The 18,600-nt window shown below is 43.0% G+C and overlaps 1 protein-coding gene and 1 pseudogene across 2 annotated transcripts in view; both read left to right on the plus strand.

Moving 5' to 3' along the window:
* Positions 1-308, plus strand: part of LOC311127309 (cell cycle checkpoint protein RAD1-like) — a 28,882-nt pseudogene extending 28,574 nt beyond the window's left edge. Inside the window, exon 7 of the transcript in view lies at positions 131-308. The product of the transcript in view is annotated as a cell cycle checkpoint protein RAD1-like (transcript). The remainder of the gene's footprint in view (positions 1-130) is intronic.
* A 10,773-nt stretch (positions 309-11,081) lies between these two features.
* On the plus strand, positions 11,082-13,784 carry LOC311127889 (ribosome biogenesis protein BRX1 homolog; the record flags this gene model as incomplete). The annotated part of the gene is made up of 9 exons (XM_084159787.1): positions 11,082-11,225; positions 11,436-11,547; positions 11,658-11,772; positions 11,888-11,937; positions 12,091-12,164; positions 12,297-12,347; positions 12,462-12,563; positions 12,767-12,895; positions 13,179-13,784. The coding sequence occupies 9 exons, from the start codon at positions 11,082-11,084 to the stop codon at positions 13,419-13,421; spliced, it is 1,020 nt and encodes a 339-aa protein (XP_084015913.1). The 3' UTR covers positions 13,422-13,784.
* Positions 13,785-18,600: the final 4,816 nt, after the last annotated feature.

Raw genomic sequence — 18,600 nt, forward strand, 5'->3', positions numbered from 1 at the left:
CCATATTAATACCCATCATTTTGGAATGAGATGTTCGACGAACAGGTGTCCACATACTTTTGGTCATGTAGTGTACATGCTAACTGGATAGTCACTTTGCTGCTGTCCTCTCCAGCTGTCCCTCTGCCAGGTACAAGATGTCCCTGCTGAAGTATTCCACCAAGGCCCTGGAACTGTCCAGTAAGGTCTCAGTGAGGACAGACAGCCGAGGGTTCCTGTCTCTACAGTACCTGGTCAGGAACGATGACGGACAGATCTGCTTTGTGGAATAGTACTGCTGTTCGAATGAGGAGGTTGAAGAAGAGTAGCAGGAATTCCTTGTACAATCTGAAAAAACGATTCAAATATTTATCATTATACTCAATAAATACTTTCTTTCTCACTTGGCCATGTTATTTGGGCTGCATTTCTCGACTGTGTTATTTGTAAATAGTGTTGGCTGTGTACATGATTGTTTATGTTAATTTATCTGAATCAATGCTGCTCTGTGCTCTCCCAAAACCTTGTGAAAGTATTCTTAGATTTTTGTTCAAAATTGTAAATGGACTTTCTGTAATAGTTAGTAGTGGCCTCTTCTACAGTGCTTTCAGAAAGTATTCATACCCCTTGATTTATTCCACGTTGTTGTTTTACAGCCTGAATTCAAAATGGCTAAAATAGATTTTTGTTCCTCACCCATCTTCACACAATACCCCATAATGACAAAGTGAAAACATGTTTTTAGAAATTGTAGCAAATGTATTAAAAATGAAATACAGAAATATCTCACTTACATAAGTATTCACACCTTAGTCAATACTTTGTAGAAACACCTTTGGCAGCGATTACAGCTGTGAGTCTTTCTGGGTAAGTCTCTAAGAGCTTTCCACAGCTGGATTGTGCAATATTTTCCCATTATTCTTTTCAAAATTCTTCAAGCTCTGTCAAATTTGTTTTTTGCAATTTTTGCAATTTTTGCAGGTCTTGCCATAGATTTACAAGTAGATTTAGGTAAAAACTGTAACTTGGTGACTCGGGAACATTCACTGCCTTCTAGGTAAGCAACTCCAGTATAGATTTGGCCTTGTGTTTTAGGTTATTGCCCTGCTGAAAGATGAATTAATCTCCCAGTGTCTGGAAGAAAGCAGACTGAACAAGGTTTTCCTCTAAGATTTTGCCTGTGCTTAGCTCCATTCCGTTTCTTTTTTATCCTGAAAAACTCCCCAGTCCTTGACGATTACAAGCATACCAATAACATGATGCAGCCACCACTATGCTTGAAAATATGGAGAGTGGTGCTCAGTAATGTGTTGTATTGGATTTGCCCCAAACATAATATTTTGTATTCAGGACAAAAAGTGAATTGCTTTGCCACATTTTTATCAGTATTACTTTAGTGCCTTATTGCAAACAGGATGCATGTTTTAGAATATTTTTAATCTGTACAGGCTTCCTTCTTTTCACTCTGTCAATTAGGTTAGTATTGTCGAGTAACTACAATGTTGCTGATCCATCCTCAGTTTTCTCCGATCACAGCCAACAAACTCTGTAACTGTTTTAAAGTCACCATTGGGCTCATGGTGAAATCCCTGAGCGGTTTCCGTCCTCTCTGGCAACTGAGATAGGAAGGACGCCTGTATCTTTGTAGTGACTGGGTGTATTGATACACCATCCAAAGTGTAATTAATAACTTCACCATGCTCAAAGGGATATTCAATGTCTTTTTTTCTTTACCCATCTACCAATAGGTGCCCTTCTTTGTGAAGCACTGGAAAACCACCCTGGTCTTTGTGGTTGAATCTGTGTTTGAAATTCACTGCTCGACTGAGGGACCTTACATATAATTGTATGTGTGGGGTACAGAAATGAGGTAGCCATTAAAAAACCATGTTAGACACTATTATAGCACACAGAGTGAGTCCATGGAACTTGTTAAGCACATTTCTATTCCTGAACTTATTTAGGCTTGCCATAACAAAGGGGTTGAATACTTATTGACTCAAGACATTTCAGCTTTTCATTTAATTAATTTGTAAAGATTTCTACAAACATAATTCCACTTTGACATTTACATTTTAGTCATTTAGCAGATGCTCTTATCCAGAGCGACTTAGTGCATTCATCTTAAGATAGCTAGGTGGGACAGCCACATACAGTATCACAGGCATAGTAAGTACACTTTTCCTCAATAAAGTAGTTATCAGCAAAGTCAGAGCTAGAAGGGGGGGGGGGGTCGTTCTTTCAAGTGCAAGTGTCTTTTTTTGGTGAGGAGGGGGATTATTTAAGATACTCTTTGGAGAGGTAGGGTTTCAGGTGCCTTCGGAAGATGGGCATAGACTCTGCTATCCTAGCTTCAGGGGGAAGCTGGTTCCACCATTGGGGTGCCAGGACAGACAAGAGGTTGGACTAGGCTGAGCGGGAGCTACCCTCCCGTAGGGGTGGGAGGGCCAAGAGACCAGATGTGGCAGAACGGAGTACTCGGGTTTGGGGGGGGGGGGGGGGGCATCATGGTCTTGTAGTGGATGCCAAGCATCATGGTCTTGTAGTGGATGCGAGCTTCGACTGGAAGTCAGTGGAGTATGCGGAGGAGCGGGGTGACATGGGAGAACTTGGGAAGGTTGAAAACCAGGCAGGCTGCAGCGTTCTGGATAAGTTGCAGGGGTTTGATGGCACAAGTGGGGACCTCAGCCAACAGCGAGTAACAGTAGTCCAGACGGGAGATGATAAATGCCTGGATTAGGACCTGCACCACTTCCTGTGTGAGGTAGGGTCGCACTCTACGGATGTTGTAGAGCATGAACCTGCAGGAGCGAGTCACTGCTTTGATGTCCAGGATCAGGCTGGAGTTATGGGCCATACCGTACCTTCTTGCCCTTCAAAATAAAATATTTAAATATTGATAATTTATTTGACCGAGATGCATGCCGACAGAACGATCCAAGCAAGCGAAACAGCACCTCTGTGTCTCAGTATGTGTAGTCGATGTATCTGATGCTGTCTGGACATACAGTGGGGAGAACAAGTATTTGATACACTGCCGATTTTGCAGGTTTTCCTACTTACAAAGCATGTAGAGGTCTGTCATTTTTATCATAGGTACACTTCAACTGTGAGAGACGGAATCTAAAACAAAAATCCAGAAAATCACATTGTATGATTTTTAAGTAATTAATTTGCATTTTATTGCATGACATAAGTATTTGATACACCAGAAAAGCATTACTTAATATTTGGTACAGAAACCTTTGTTTGCAATTACAGAGATCATACGTTTCCTGTAGGTCTTGACCAGGTTTGCACACACTGCAGCAGAGATTTTGGCCCACTCCTCCATACAGACCTTCTCCAGATCCTTCAGGTTTCGGGGCTGTCGCTGGACAATACGGACTTTCAGCTCCCTCCAAAGATGTTCTATTGGGTTCAGGTCTGGAGACTGGCTAGGCCACTCTAGGACTTTGAGATGCTTCTTACGGAGCCACTCCTTAGTTGCCCTGGCTGTGTGTTTCGGGTCGTTGTCATGGTGGAAGACCCAGCCACGACCCATCTTCAATGCTCTTACTGAGGGAAGGAGGTTGTTGGCCAAGATCTCGCGATACATGGCCCCATCCATCCTCCCCTCAATACGGTGCAGTCGTCTTGTCCCCTTTGCAGAAAAGCATCCCCAAAGAATGATGTTTCCACCTCCATGCTTCACGGTTGGGATGGTGTTCTTGGGGTTGTACTCATCCTTCTTCTTCCTCCAAACACGGCGAGTGGAGTTTAGACCAAAAAGCTCTATTTTTGTCTCATCAGACCACATGACCTTCTCCCATTCCTCCTCTGGATCATCCAGATGGTCATTGGCAAACTTCAGACGGGCCTGGACATGCACTGGCTTGAGCAGAGGGACCTTGCGTGCGCTGCAGGATTTTAATCCATGACGGCGTAATGTGTTACTAATGGTTTTCTTTGAGACTGTGGTCCCAGCTCTCTTCAGGTCATTGACCAGGTCCTGCCGTGTAGTTCTGGACTGATCCCTCACCTTCCACATGATTATTAATGCCCCACAAGGTGAGATCTTCCATGGAGCCCCAGACCGAGGGTGATTGACCGTCATCTTGAACTTCTTCCATTTTCAAATAATTGCGCCAACAGTTGTTGCCTTCTCACCAAGCTGCTTGCCTATTGTCCTGTAGCCCATCCCAGCCTTGTGCAGGTCTACAATTTTATCCCTGATGTCCTTACACAGCTTTCTGGTCTTGGCCATTGTTGAGAGGTTGGAGTCTGTTTGATTGAGTGTGTGGACAGGTGTCTTTTATACAGGTAACGAGTTCAAACAGGTGCAGTTAATACAGGTAGTGAGCGGAGAACAGGAAGGCTTCTTAAAGAAAAACTAACAGGTCTGTGAGAACCGGAATTCTTACTGGTTGGTAGGTGATCAAATACTTATGTCATGCAATAAAATGCAAATTAATTACATAAAAATCATACAATGTGATTTTCTGGATTTTAGATTCCGTCTCTCACAGTTGAAGTGCACATATGATAAAAATGACAGACCTCTACATGCTTTGTAAGTAGGAAAACCTGCAAAATCGGCAGTGTATCAAATACTTGTTCTCCCCACTGTATGTTGACATTCTTTTTTTTGCCAGACCACATCAGATACATAGGGCTACATATTGTAAAACAGAAAGGTGCTGTTTCAGTAGATCGGATGCTATTTTGGACTACTGTGCGATATAATAATAGGAGATGAAATAAATGAAGTATGATGGGGGAGAATGGTTGAGTTGAGAGCGAGGGGAAGCGAACGATGCATAATTATGTAATCGCCAACTGTGAATGAAGAACAGGGCGGGCCATTCTATTGTATTGATCGATCCTAATTATAATCTCAAAATGTTATGTACTCAGTCTACTCTGGTGTACTTGGAGTACACAGTGAGAGTGTGAATAATTTACAATGGCAAGAAGAACAAGTCTAATGGATGCACTCGTTAGTGTTGCTACAAACTCTGCATGAAAACGACTCCGATGGTGGGGAAGAAATGAATTATGATGACATCTCTGATGAGTATCCTTCTGATTCTGAGCCTCAACATGAACCTAAACCTCCGAGGCCTAAGCGCAAAAAGCCATAACTTTGCACTGAGCAGGTGCCCAGGCCACCACCAAATGAAACGGTGCGACAGGAGAGAGGACGGCACTGTTTAGAATAGAATAAGCCGGTGAGAATTCTATGGGCTATTAACAGCACAAAATGTCATCACTGAGGGAGCAGGCCCTACCGCTCAAGCAAGAAATAAAATCAGCAACGCACAACAGCTTTCGTTGTTTAGGCTTTGTGACATGCACCAACTGATAATTGACTTTTAGACTGCTGTCATATCAACACTTATATTTACAATGCCATTATTGCTTTTATGATGAGTTTCACTATTATCAAGCACACTTGGCGCTTGTAATGATGTTTAGGCTATTGACGTTTTTGTCATTTGACTGTGCATCTTGGTGTTTGGTATATTTATTATTATTTTGTTGTTATAAAAAGAAGCTTGTATCGGGTTCCAACACCAATACTTTGTTTCATAGTTGTAACGAAGGCACTTCACGAATACAATTTATTGAACAATTAATTTCTGTATCCACATAGGAGGTCCCATGAAAAAAAATAACTTGCCCCCCTATGGAGATCAAATGTTGGCACCAGTCCTGGTTCTTTGCACTCTGGGAGGCCGACACTGGAGTTGTCAACCGTGATGGAGAGGTCATGGAGCGGGCAGGCCTTCTCCGGGAGGAAGAGCAGCTCCGTCTTGTTGAGTTTGAGGTGCTGGGCCGACATCCAAGCTGAGATATCTGCCAAGCACACAGAGATGCGTGTCACCACCTGGGTGTCAGAAGGGGGGAAGGAGAAAAGTAGTTGAGTGTCTTCCGAATAGCAATGATAGGAGAGAACAGCTGACAGAGCCGAGTGACTTTGTGGATAGAGAGAAGAGGAGAGGGCCTAGAAATGAGCCCTGGGGGACACCAGAGCTCGTGAGAATAGTGAAAGTACGTGGTGCAGACACAGATCCTCTCCACATCACATGGTAGGAGCGGCCTGCCAGGTAGGGTGCAATCCAAGAGTGTGCAGAGGCTGAGACGCCCAGCCCTGAGAGGGTGGAGAGGAGGATCTGATGGTTCACGATGTCGAAAGCAGTGGATAGATCTAGGAGGATGAGAACAGAGGAGAGAGAGTCATCTTTGGCAGTGCGGAGAGCCTCCGTGACACAGAGAAGAGCAGTCTCGGTTGAGTGACCCATCTTGAAGGCTGACTGGTTAGGGTCAAGAAGATTGTTCTGAGAGAGATAAAGATAGAGTTGATCAGAGACAGCATGCTCAAGTGTTTTGTAAAGAAAATAAAGAAGGGATACAGGTCTATCGTTTTTGACATCAGATGAGTCGAGTGTTGGTTTCTTGAGGAGGTGAGCCACTCGGGACATTTTGAAGTCAGACGGGACGCAACCAGTGTTCAGGGATGAGTTGATGAGGGAAGTGAGAAGGTCTTCAGAGATGGTCTGGAGAAGGGCGGAGGAGATGGGGTCGAGCGGGCAGGTTGTCGGGCGGCCAGACCTCACTAGTCGCATGATTTATTCTGTAGAGAGGGGAGAAAGACGTCAAGGCGTAGGGTAGTTCTGTGTGAGTGGGACCAGTGGACTCAATAGGCTGTGAATGAGGAGCGAAAGTGGTTGACAAAGTCATTCGCAGAGAGGGAGGAGGAGAGGGTGGAGGATTAAGCAGGGGGAAAATAGATTCCTAGGGTTAGAGGCGGAAGCTTGAAATGTAGAGTGATAGAAAGTGGCTTTAGCAGTGGATACAGAGGAAGAGAAGATAGAAAGGAGGGAGTGAAAGGATGATAGGTCCTCCGGAAGTTCAGTTTTCCTCCATTTTTGCTCAGCTGCCCGCAGCCCTGTTCTGTAAGCTCGCAATGAGTCACTCAGCCACGGAGCAGGAGGGGAGAGCCGGCCGGGAGGAAAGGGGACAGTGCAAGTCATAGGATGCGAACAGGGAGGAGAGTAGGGTGAAAGAGGCAGAATCAGGAGACAGGATAGAAAAGGTTTTAGCAGAAGGGAGAGATTATAGAAGAGGAGAGAGTAGTGAGAGAGGATTGCGATGGCGCATGACCATCTGGGTAGGGGCTAAGTGGCTAGGGTTGGAGGAAAGGGAGACAGAAAAGGAAACAAAGTCGTGATCAGAGACCTGGAGGGGGGTTGCAGCGAGATTAGTAGGCAAACAGCCTCTTGTAAAGAGGAGGTCAAGCATATTGCCTGCCTTGTGAGTTGGAGGGGATTGGGAAAGGGTGAGGTCAAAAGATGCAAGGAGGGGAAAGAGAGTTGGAAAGAAATGAATCGAAGACCAATGTTGGGAGGTTGAAATCGCAAAGTACGAAGAGTGGTGAGCTATCGTCAGGAAATGAGCTTATCAAGGTATCAAGCTCACTGAGGAACTCTCCAAGAGCACCTGGTGGGTGGTAGATGACAACAATGTTAAGCTTGAGTGGACAAGTGACAGTGACAGCATGGAATTCAAATGAGGAGATAGACAGGTGAGAGAGGGAGAAAAGAGAAAATCTCCAGTTAGGAGAAATGAATAGCCCTGTGCCACCACCCTGTCGACCAGATGCTCTTGGACTATGAGAGAAAACGTAGTCCGATGAAAAGAGAGCAGCTGGGGTGATCCATGTTTCCGTCAGGGCTAAAGGGCAGCATACTGTAGACTGAGATGAACGTTCTTGACCGCAGATCGGCAGTTCCAAATGCTGCCAGAGACCCGGAATTCCACATGGGTTGTGCGTGCAGGGTACACTAAATTAGAAGGGTTGCAGTCAAGGGGTGGGGAGCATCTAAAGCCTACAGGGAGAGGAGCGAACAGCTATAGAAAATACACATAGTTGCCAAAGCCAAAAAAGAGCAAAATTAGATAATCAGAAAATAAGTAGGTAAGATACTCAAGTGAGAGAGTGGTGTGGAGCCTTCCTCTCTTTCCTTCCTCGAAGAACTGCGCAGAACAACTCGGCAGAACCGTCTTCGTTTAGGCGGCGGTCTTAGTTTTGCCAACATGATCGACGCTTACAGCTGCTGCTGAGAAACCAGGGGAGACTGAAGTACTAACACTAATTGCTAATTGCCAAGCAGAGGTATTTGGTAATCCCCATTAGCTGTTGCGAAAGCAGCAGGTACTCTTCCTGGGGTCCACACAAAACATGACATATTACAGAACATTAATAGTCAAGAACAGCTCAAGGACAGAACTACATCAATTTAAAAATGGCACACATAGCCTACATATCAATACATAAACACAAAATATCTAGGTCAAATAGGGGAGAGGCGTTGTGCCATGAGCACGCCTCCCTGTACTAATTGCTGATTGCCTAGGAGATGAGAAACCACTCTCCCTCCCATACAGACACTGATTACCAAAACAAGTCACAAATCCTCCTTCTTTCCATTTAGAGTGTGAGTTAAGCGACGGGAATCAACTATTCCTGGCATGTTCATCTTAAACCATGATGCCTCAATATCCATTGAGATGCCAGATATCACACCTTTTATCGGTGCCCTACTCTGATAATCCTAGCATTCCACTTCATGCGTACATCCCTTTTTCTTTTGACACACATGAAATCAACATCCTGGTCACTCTGACTGACTCCACTTCTCCCAATGCATCCTTCACCATCTTTGTGACCGCAAACGGGTTTCCCAAAAAAACATCCTTGCTCATGAATCGCACTTCAACAAGGAATGAGGCATTATCATACCGAGGCTTATCTTGATTTAGAACTTTAGCTCAATTCTTAGATGTTACAGTATTCCACTCATTTCCTTTATCTTCACTTGCGCCAATAGAATCAAGAAGGGCTTCCGCCATTGCTCTCCTGCTAATTGTGCTCCAAGTCCTCGTCTTCTTCTTCTTCTTCTTCTTCTTCTTCAGGATTTGGTTGGCGGATTGCATCCAAGTTTTAGGTGCATACACCGCCACCTACTCAAATCAAATCAAATCAAATTGTATTGGTCACATGCGCCGAATACAACAGGTGCAGACATTACAGTGAAATGCTTACTTACAGCCCTTAACCAACAGTGCATTTATTTTTTACAAAAAAAGTAAAAATAAAACAACACCAAAAAAAGTGTTGAGAGAAAAAAGAGCAGAAGTAAAATAAAGTGACAGTCGGGAGGCTATATATACAGGGGGGTACCGTTGCAGAGTCAATGTGCGGGGGCACCGGCTAGTTGAGGTAGTTGAGGTAATATGTACATGTGGGTAGAGTTAAAGTGACTATGCATAAATAATTAACAGAGTAGCAGCAGCGTAAAAAGGATGGGGTGGGGGGGAGGGGGGCAGTGCAAATAGTCCGGGTAGCAATGATTAGCTGTTCAGGAGTCTTATGGCTTGGGGGTTGAAGCTGTTGAGAAGTCTTTTGGACCTAGACTTGGCACTCCGGTACCGCTTGCCGTGCGGTAGCAGAGAGAATAGTCTATGACTAGGGTGGCTGGAGTCTTTGACAATTTTGAGGGCCTTCCTCTGACACCGCCTGGTATAGAGGTCCTGGATGGCAGGAAGCTTGGCCCCAGTGATGTACTGGGCCGTACGCACTACCCTCTGTAGTGCCTTGCGGTCGGAGGCCAAGCAGTTGCCATACCAGGCGGTGATGCAACCAGTCAGGATGCTCTCGATGGTGCAGCTGTAGAATTTTTTGAGGATCTGAGGACCCATGCCAAATCTTTACTGTACTGGTGTGTGAGGCCATGCATGGCCTACCTACATTCAATTCTTGATATGGTAATACAAAATTGGGAAAATGTAAATTGCCCTGCCAGCTATTAGCCCTCCTTAAAAAACTCACCACCCCATTCCACTATTTAACCCTATCTAATCCTACTCCAGACCAACGGTCTGAGAGGATAGAACACTACCACTCAACTACCCATCCTCCTCTACCACTCTCTTCACTGCTTCGGCATAAGACACTCTGTACTACTCTAACCCTGGCAACCTCAACCTACCTTTCTCTCACCAGACACCTCCGATCTCCAGCCCCATGGGCACCCCCACAGCTAACACAGACAACTTTCTCCACCGATACTACCCATTCCTTCGTCTCATGCCTTCCTGCACACTTCTCACATCTTGAAATCTCCCTCCTGCACACTACTGCAACATGCCCATAAACCACCGTAGTATTTCCGGAACAAAAGCTCTCATGGGATAACTTACATTTCCTAACTTGACCTTGTCGGGCAAAGACTCTACCTCAAAACTCAGCAGGACAGACAATGTCTTCTACTTTTCCCCACATTCTACACTGGATCTGCATGGCACCAAACGGCGGGCGTCACAGACACACCACTTCCCTCTACACTCAGCTCCTTCTTGGCGGTCATCACTGAACCTGCCACCACAATTAATTCACCCTCACTCTCGTCACGTTCACTTTCCTTCTCTAGCTCTTCCAAAAGTTCTGTGCGATCTTCCATTTAATATTCCCTCAAAACATCTTCCACTTTTCTCATTTTTTCCTTATCCGCCATCTTCTCCTTCACCAGATCTTCTAGAAGGCGTGTGCAATCCCCCCTCCATATTTATTCATAATATGTTCCGCTTTCTTCTTTTTTTCCGTGTACGCCATCTTCTTTCGTGACTGACCCACCTCTCACGTTCCATGCAGCAATGGTCGAGCCAAGTCTTCAGCCTGAGAATCTGGTTCTAAACACTCCAAAAAGAGGTGAAACCACTCCCCCTCCAATACAGCCAATATTACCAAAACAAGTTACCAAAACAAGTTACAAATTACCCTGTCCCTTAATCCTGGTTGATGTGTCAACAATCATCTGCAACATTATGGGGTATTGTGTGTAGGCCAGTGACACAAAATCTAAATTAATCAATTTTAAATTCAGGCTGTAACACAACAACATTTGGAAAAAGTCAAGGGGTGTGAATTATTTCTGAAGGCCCCTAATGCTCTCTCAATACAACTCCGCTACACTAGATGGCGCCTGTTTTCCATTTTGCTTTTCTCCCACGTTTTTCCTAGTTCACTGTCGTGCGCCTGCGCGTCACAAATCTCAAAAATGTCGGTGCTTAAGAGAAAACGTGGAGGACAGGGGCCGGGTGTGAAAGCAAAGAAAGTTAAATTTGTACAAAATGGAATGAAACCTCAAATTACAGAGACTGAACAAAACAATGAAATCAGCGTCCCAGCACCCGTGTCAATGGTAAGTGCATGTCAAACATGAAATAGCTAGCAAAACACTGCAAGCCTGGCTACGCTAACTGGTAGCTAGCTAACTGCCGTCTAGAAAAAGTTGCTGATTTGTCTAGCTAGTTATGTTGTAATATAAACAGCGACCCAACAACATGTACTGTAGTGGACAGTAGTTATCAGCTATGAAACAATGTTTTGATTAAATTGATTTGTCTTCCAGGGCAAGTGGAGAAACAAAGAACGAGTTCTTGTGTTCTCTTCGAGAGGCATCAACTTCAGAACACGACACTTGATGCAGGACCTGAGGACGATGATGCCACACACTAAAGCAGGTTTGTTACCATTTACATATTTGTGTTTTCTTATTTGAGTGGTTTGGTGATATTGTTCAATTCATGTAGTTATTAGCTATAACCCTGGAAAAACGATTTTACTCTTGCAGACACAAAAATGGACAGAAAGGACAAACTCTTTGTCATAAACGAGGTGTGTGAAATCAAGAACTGCAACAAATGCATATTCTTTGAAGCAAAGAAGAAGCAGGACCTCTACATGTGGTGAGCATTAGGTTTACATCAGTAAAGGTGTCACTAACATTTTAAACCATCTCTTTGTAAAGTGACATGTCTCTTAAAACCTTACGATTTGAATTGAGTCTGTATTTTCTTTTAGGGTTGCAAATGTTCCCCATGGACCATCTGCAAAGTTCTTGGTTCAGAATGGTGGGTGTCATCACCTTGACATGACAATATTTATTATTGGTATTTGTCTCATCAACCAACTGTGACACCACAGCTAGTGGCAGAAAAATAATGAAATGCTACTATGAAGCTCTTAATCGAAGCAATAATTTTTTACCCCTTTGTTTTATGTAGTCCACACACTCGCCGAACTCAAAATGACAGGGAACTGCCTGAAAGGATCCAGACCGCTGCTGTCATTTGATCCTGTGAGTACTGAAGATTCAGTCATGGGCAAAATGTTCTAGTGTTACAAACCACTTGAAACTTACTTCATATGGGCCTCACATCACGATTTCATGAATTTAGTTTTATGTTCATGCTTCTTTTCTTTCCAACAGCAATTTGACAAGGAGCCCCATTATGCACTGCTGAAGGAGCTCTTTATCCAGGTTAGCTTCGTTATCATTACTGCGTAATTATTTGTTCAAAGGGGAAATTATTTGTTTTGCTTCTCGTGTGATGTGATCAGTTCAGAAGTGACACTTCCGTTGTTGTTTTTGTAGACATTTTCAACTCCTCAATACCACCCCAGAAGCCAACCCTTTGTGGACCACGTCTTCACGTTCACTGTAACAGACAACAGGATATGGTTCAGAAACTATCAGGTGAGTTTCACTTGCTTGTTCCCTCCATCTTGATCATATGTGGCCAACATGAGTGACTCCATTGGGAAGAGAATATTCAGATAATTTTTAAATGCACTTTTATAAAACACATAATCTGATTGTTTTAAAGGTAGCTACTGTTCTTGAATGGCTACATGCAAAGTTACTTATCATACATTTCGACTAATTTCTGTGTCCCACAGATCATTGAGGAAGATGCGTCAATGGTAGAAATTGGACCTCGCTTTGTCTTGAACCTCATCAAAATATTCCAGGGGAGCTTTGGTGGCCCCACACTCTTCGAGAACCCACACTTTGAGTCTCCAAACACGGTAATATTTTCAATTTACCCCCAGTGGAACTCGATAAGATTTGGATTGGTGAAACCAGGAGTTGAGTAGATCATTGCGGTCTGACATAATGAACCCATAGTCCAATTACAAAATAAGAAACGGATCATTTTGTGTTGATACATTTTGGCTGAGTTTACAAAGGCAACCCAATTCTGATTCCCCCCCAATGTCGCAATGTTATATATTATCATGGTGCATGTATAAAGCACTGGGGAGCAACAATATACTGTGTGCTGGTTTATAATTTGTCTCCTCCCCACAGCATCGACGTCTGATCCGCATGGCCACGGCCTCCAAGCTGAGAGAGAAACAGATGGTCAAGGAGCTCCAGAAACTGAAGAGGACGGAGAACAAGGAGGTGGTGACTAGGGACGTGACGGACGACGTGTTCGCCACGCCAGCCGAGGAGAGACCAGTCCACATAGAGCTAGAGGCCCCCGCAGCGAAAGTAGTGAAGAAGAACAAACACAAAGCTTTCAAACGACAGAGAAATCAGAAGCGTTAGACTAGACTGTTTGGTCTTCTGGAAGAACGCATCTGAGAAGTGATTACATAGGCGCTTTCTCATTTCTTCTTTCCTCAAATCCTCTTTTCCTTGTCCTCTCTTGTTGCTTATTTCTCAAAACGCATTGGAGTTCCAAGGGGAGAGACCTTAGCTCTTCTCCAATATGTTTTGAGAGGGAGGCGAGTAAAGACCATTTGGGAAAGAGCCTTACAATTTGTTTGTGGCCGTGAAGTGGGAGGATTGCCCAGAGTTTAATTGACCGTTTACCCCAGCAACCTTCGAAGGACTGTCTCGGAATATGTCAATGTGGTTCAATTTTTTATAATGTTTCAGCTGCCAAAAAATAAAACAGCTTTGTGATTTATATAACATGCGCCAGCTACCCTTTCCTCACGGTTAAGAAAAAACCCTAATTGGACCTTGGTATTAAATTAGTCTTGACTTAGTATTGTTTACAACTTCAGCAATGAACAAGCAAGATTGTTGTACCGGCGACAGCAAAATGGGATTTAAAATGTTGAGAATTATCTGGACAAGTTGATGGCACCTAATTGATATTCACAATTAACAGAATTTAAGCGACAGCATTTCTTTGCTTAGTTCTATTCGGAATCGTTGGGACGTCCATACCCTAAACCGTGGGCTTTTTATATTTTGAGCCTCAACCTGGTAATGTCAGAGTTGGGACGTCCCAAGGAACCCGGATTGCAAGTACATATAAATCCAGAATAAATTACGTCATATTAGAGCGTGTAGGCATCGGCAGCAATTTTAACCTATAATTGTGCGGTGGTTATAACACGAGTCCACGATGTGCGGTGGTGTTCAAGCTGAGGACAATCTATTAATTTTATTAAATCTGCCCATATTAATTCTTAAAATTAGGTTACGGTTGTAATCAGATTTTCTGGTTTTGAGGACTTGTGGAGAACTGTTAGCTTAGCCTTTTAGCTAGCCAGCTAATTTAGCTAACAACATTAGCAACAGGGCAAGTAGTCTGGATTTCAGCTAGCAGAACCAGCTTGAACTCAGAATTACGAGGTGTTGTGTCAAAAGGGACGCAACTGATTTTAAGGCCTATCGGAAACTAGCCTTGAGATGGCATCCAGGTACAGTAGACGTTAATAAAAAGTTATACAGCCGCATCATTGAGAGCATCTTGACTGGCTGCGTTACAGCTTGGTATGGCCTCAAGGCAGTACAGTACACAAGGCAGTACAGAGGGTAGTGCGTGCGGCCCAGTACATCACTGGGGCAGAGCTCCCTGCCATTCAGGACCTCTATAACAGGCGGCGTCAGAGGAAGGCCCCGAAAAATGGTCAAAGACTCAAGCCACCCAATCTTCGACTGCTCACTACTACCGCATGGCAAGAGGTACCGATGCACTAATTCTGGAACCAACAGGACCCCGAACAGCTTCTATCCCAAACCATAAGACTGCTAAATAGTTAGTTCAGGTAGCTCTTTGGTTAACTTTTTAACTATCTGCATTTACAGTTTTTGCACTTATCACTTATACTGCTGCTACTGCCACTTTATTCAGTTATATGTACCCCTGCACATCGACTCAGTACTGGTACCCCATGTATATAGCCAAGTCATCGTTACTCATTGTGTATATGTTACTTTTATTTTACTTTTCTATTATCTCTATTTTCCTTCTCTGCATTGTTACGAAGCATGTGACTAATTCAATTTGATTTGAAGTCTCAGGGTATTTTACGTGTTTTGAAATTATCAACTTTACCCTGTATATCTAAAAATGACCATATACACTGCTTATACAAAACATGAAGAACACCTGCTCTTTCCATAAGGCTGACCAGGTGAAAGCCATGATCCCTTATTGATGTCACTTGTTGAATCCACTTCAATCAGTGTAGATGAAGGATTAAAGAAGGATTTTTAAGCCTTGAGACATTGCATTTTAGTCATTTAGCAGACGCTCTTATCCAGAGCAACTTACAGTTAGTGCATACATTTTCATACTGGCCCCCCGTGGGAATCAAACCCACAACCCTGGCGTTGCAAACGCCATGCTCTACCAACTGAGCTACACGGCACATGGATTGTGTATGTGTGCCATTCAGAGGGTGAATGGGCAAGACAAAGTATTTAAGTGCATTTGAATGGGGAATGGTAGTAGGTGCCAGGTGCACCGGTTTGTGTCAACAACTACAATTTCAATGAAGGGAATCGAAGTGGGCGGGGGATATGGAGTGAGACACCTGCCAAAAGGTTGAACGTACTTATCGTTAGGATTGTAAGAAAAGCCATGCGTGAAAAGTAAATGTAAAATCTAATCTGTTAACATACAAACACCATGTCACGATTATGGACTAACATTTTGGGCTTGAACAAATATTGTGTTGCAATTCTGACGTACAATAATACCTTTCAGAGTTTTGGCAGTTTAATCTCAACAACCCCAAAAAAACGTACACCGAACGGCCTGTGAGGAGTGCTACGCGAGTAAGTTAGGGAAACCGGAAAGAGGTATTCTCTTTTACTCCTCAGTTGAGTTTACTTCACATTTAGGTAGCTAATGCAATGGATTTGTTTGCCAGCGCAAATCTAGATAGCACTAGCTGTATAATGCATACAACAGTGAAGTTTCAGTCCACTAGGTGTATCTCTACAGCATGGGCATATCTCTGGGTGACGTGGACATCCCCATACACGCACCGTATCAAAATATGACTAATTCAATATTGCAACATCCCATTCTCTGGGCTCTGTCTGCAATCATAACCAGTAGTATCTACCAGGAATAATAAAACATAGAATAATAATAGATGTTTGGTGTATCTGGTCCTGTGTAGCTCAGTTGGTAGAGTGTTTGCAACGCCAGGGTTGTGGGTTTGATTCCCACGGGGGGCCAGTATGAAAATGTATGCACTCACTAACTGTAAGTCGCTCTGGATAAGAGCATCTTCTAAATGACATAAATGTAAATGTAATGTATCTATGAATTATGTATGACCACTGGAATATTTTGATATTTATTTAATCACTCAAAATCTTGACAAAGCATATTCTGTAGGAGGGGTTAATATGAATTTAAAATAATTTGACATGATTTATATGAATCGGTTCATGAACCTATGCATTTTGAAATGAACAAGGGAGAGGTTAAACATAGGCTAAGTCTGGCATAAACTTATTCCCACACTTTACAATAACTCTGTTGCAGTGATCTTAGGAAGTCTCCGTATAGGCTATTCCCTCCATCACGACACTGCTGCCCAGTTGAAGAGCTTGTGATTTCCATGCGGCACCACAACACCATGCGCCTTTGGAAAAGCACCCCTCAGCCTCAGAAGATGTACTACAGGAGACATGCAGCCATAGAGTAATTATACCCTATTGTAGGCTATTTGCCTACTAGCCAAATAAAGTGCAGAGCATGCATAATGTGTGCAACTTGTCATTCCAACATATTTGAACATTTAATTAATCCTTCATTCCGTTCAGTCAGTCAGTATGCCATCCATTGTCATTTGTCTGAGTTGCAATAGGAACTAAATCAAAGAGAATAGAACAGTCATCCATTTGTTTATTGAAATCAATGTGTGTATTCAAAATTCTCCAAAGTTCTTTAGCCTATCAATTTAATAATCCAATGTTTAATTTAGGCCTATCCAAATAAAAAATAGGCCTTCAACTTGTAGGCATTGCAATTTAGGCTATCATTTTGGGTACTGGTGTCTTGTGGAATCATTTTAGAACTCTATTTGTGTTTTATAACTGTTTTTATTATACGGATCTCCTTAAAAAGAGACCCTAGCTCACAGGTCTATAAATATAGCCTCTAAATAAAAAAAATTACAAAATAGTTGAAGCACGTGCAGTGGCTGATAGGGAAAACAGATCTGGCAATAAGAATAGGCTATAGATAGTCTTAACCATTTGGGACCCATTGGCTATTTCGCTCAAGACAGGTTATAGCCAAGACTTAATCAATATTTTGTTTTGTCTCATTTATTGATATGGATATAGCCTCTGCGTGATGGGGTTGTGCAACGCAAATGGCTATAACAAGCCTACATACAGAGTAGATTTTACTAATACAACAGTCAAAATGTCTAATATAAGGCCTACTGTCCGTGCTCCCAAATACTGGAAAAAGTGTGATTCATTAGGTTACATGATCACCACAGTAGCCCTATAAAAATAAATTATGTAATTATATGGCCATTAAATAACACAACAGCATGGCATATTTAGATAGCGGAATAGTCCTAGCCCAAATCATATACTTTCTATTTTGCAGCTTGGGCGGTTATACTAGACAAGGCTATTCTGTGTCTTTATCATGCTCACACAAGTCATTTGCTGAAGGCCCAAGCCTATACTACGCCCTCTACTGTTATAATATCGTTATTGAATGCAGTTCCAAAACAAGCTCTAGACTTTTGGAAATGAAACCGGAAGCTGCAAAGCAACTCTATCTTCTGGGATAGAGTTGCTTGATTGACTAGCTAACTTCGACTAGCTACATTCGGTTCATGCCCTTTGCAGATGCCACATTACTGCCAAAAAAATGTACGTATAAAAAAAGATCTGTAACGGAGTAAATGGAGACGTAAAGTAAGAATTGAACATGTAAATGTTCATTCATAGTTGTAACATAGGGTTTGTATGTTTACAGATCTAGTTTAACATTTATGTTTCATATTTCACACGGCTTTTCTTATGATCCTCACAATTTATGAATGGATTTTCTTATGATCCTAACGATTCCTATGTTCAACCTTTTGGCAGCTATCTCGCTCCATAGGGGGACCGTTGGACAACACGAGCATGGGTGAGGGAGCGTGAATAGGGCGGGACCAAAATTGGGGAAAGCTGAACTTTATGCAAATACTCTGCGACATCGCGTAGTTATTAACCAATCGAAGCTCCTAGCACTACCTAGCCTGCTTGCTAGTTGCTAGCATCAACATGAGGGCGACACAAGCTTGGCTATCCGAATTTCCGTGTTAAAAGGGCGTTAAAAGGATCTTGGCAGTAAGCCCCGGTCAGTATAGCCAGATGAGTCGTGTCTCCGGCAGTAGTTTAGCAAGCAAGTTTATTTACAGTGGGGGAAAAAAGTATTTAGTCAGTCACCAATTGTGCAAGTTCTCCCACTTAAAAAGATGAGAGAGGCCTGTAATTTTCATCATAGGTACACATCAAC

The sequence above is a fragment of the Coregonus lavaretus genome (genome assembly GCF_964263955.1).
Source record: "Coregonus lavaretus genome assembly, chromosome: 4".
Classification (NCBI taxonomy): Eukaryota; Metazoa; Chordata; class Actinopteri; order Salmoniformes; family Salmonidae; genus Coregonus; species Coregonus lavaretus.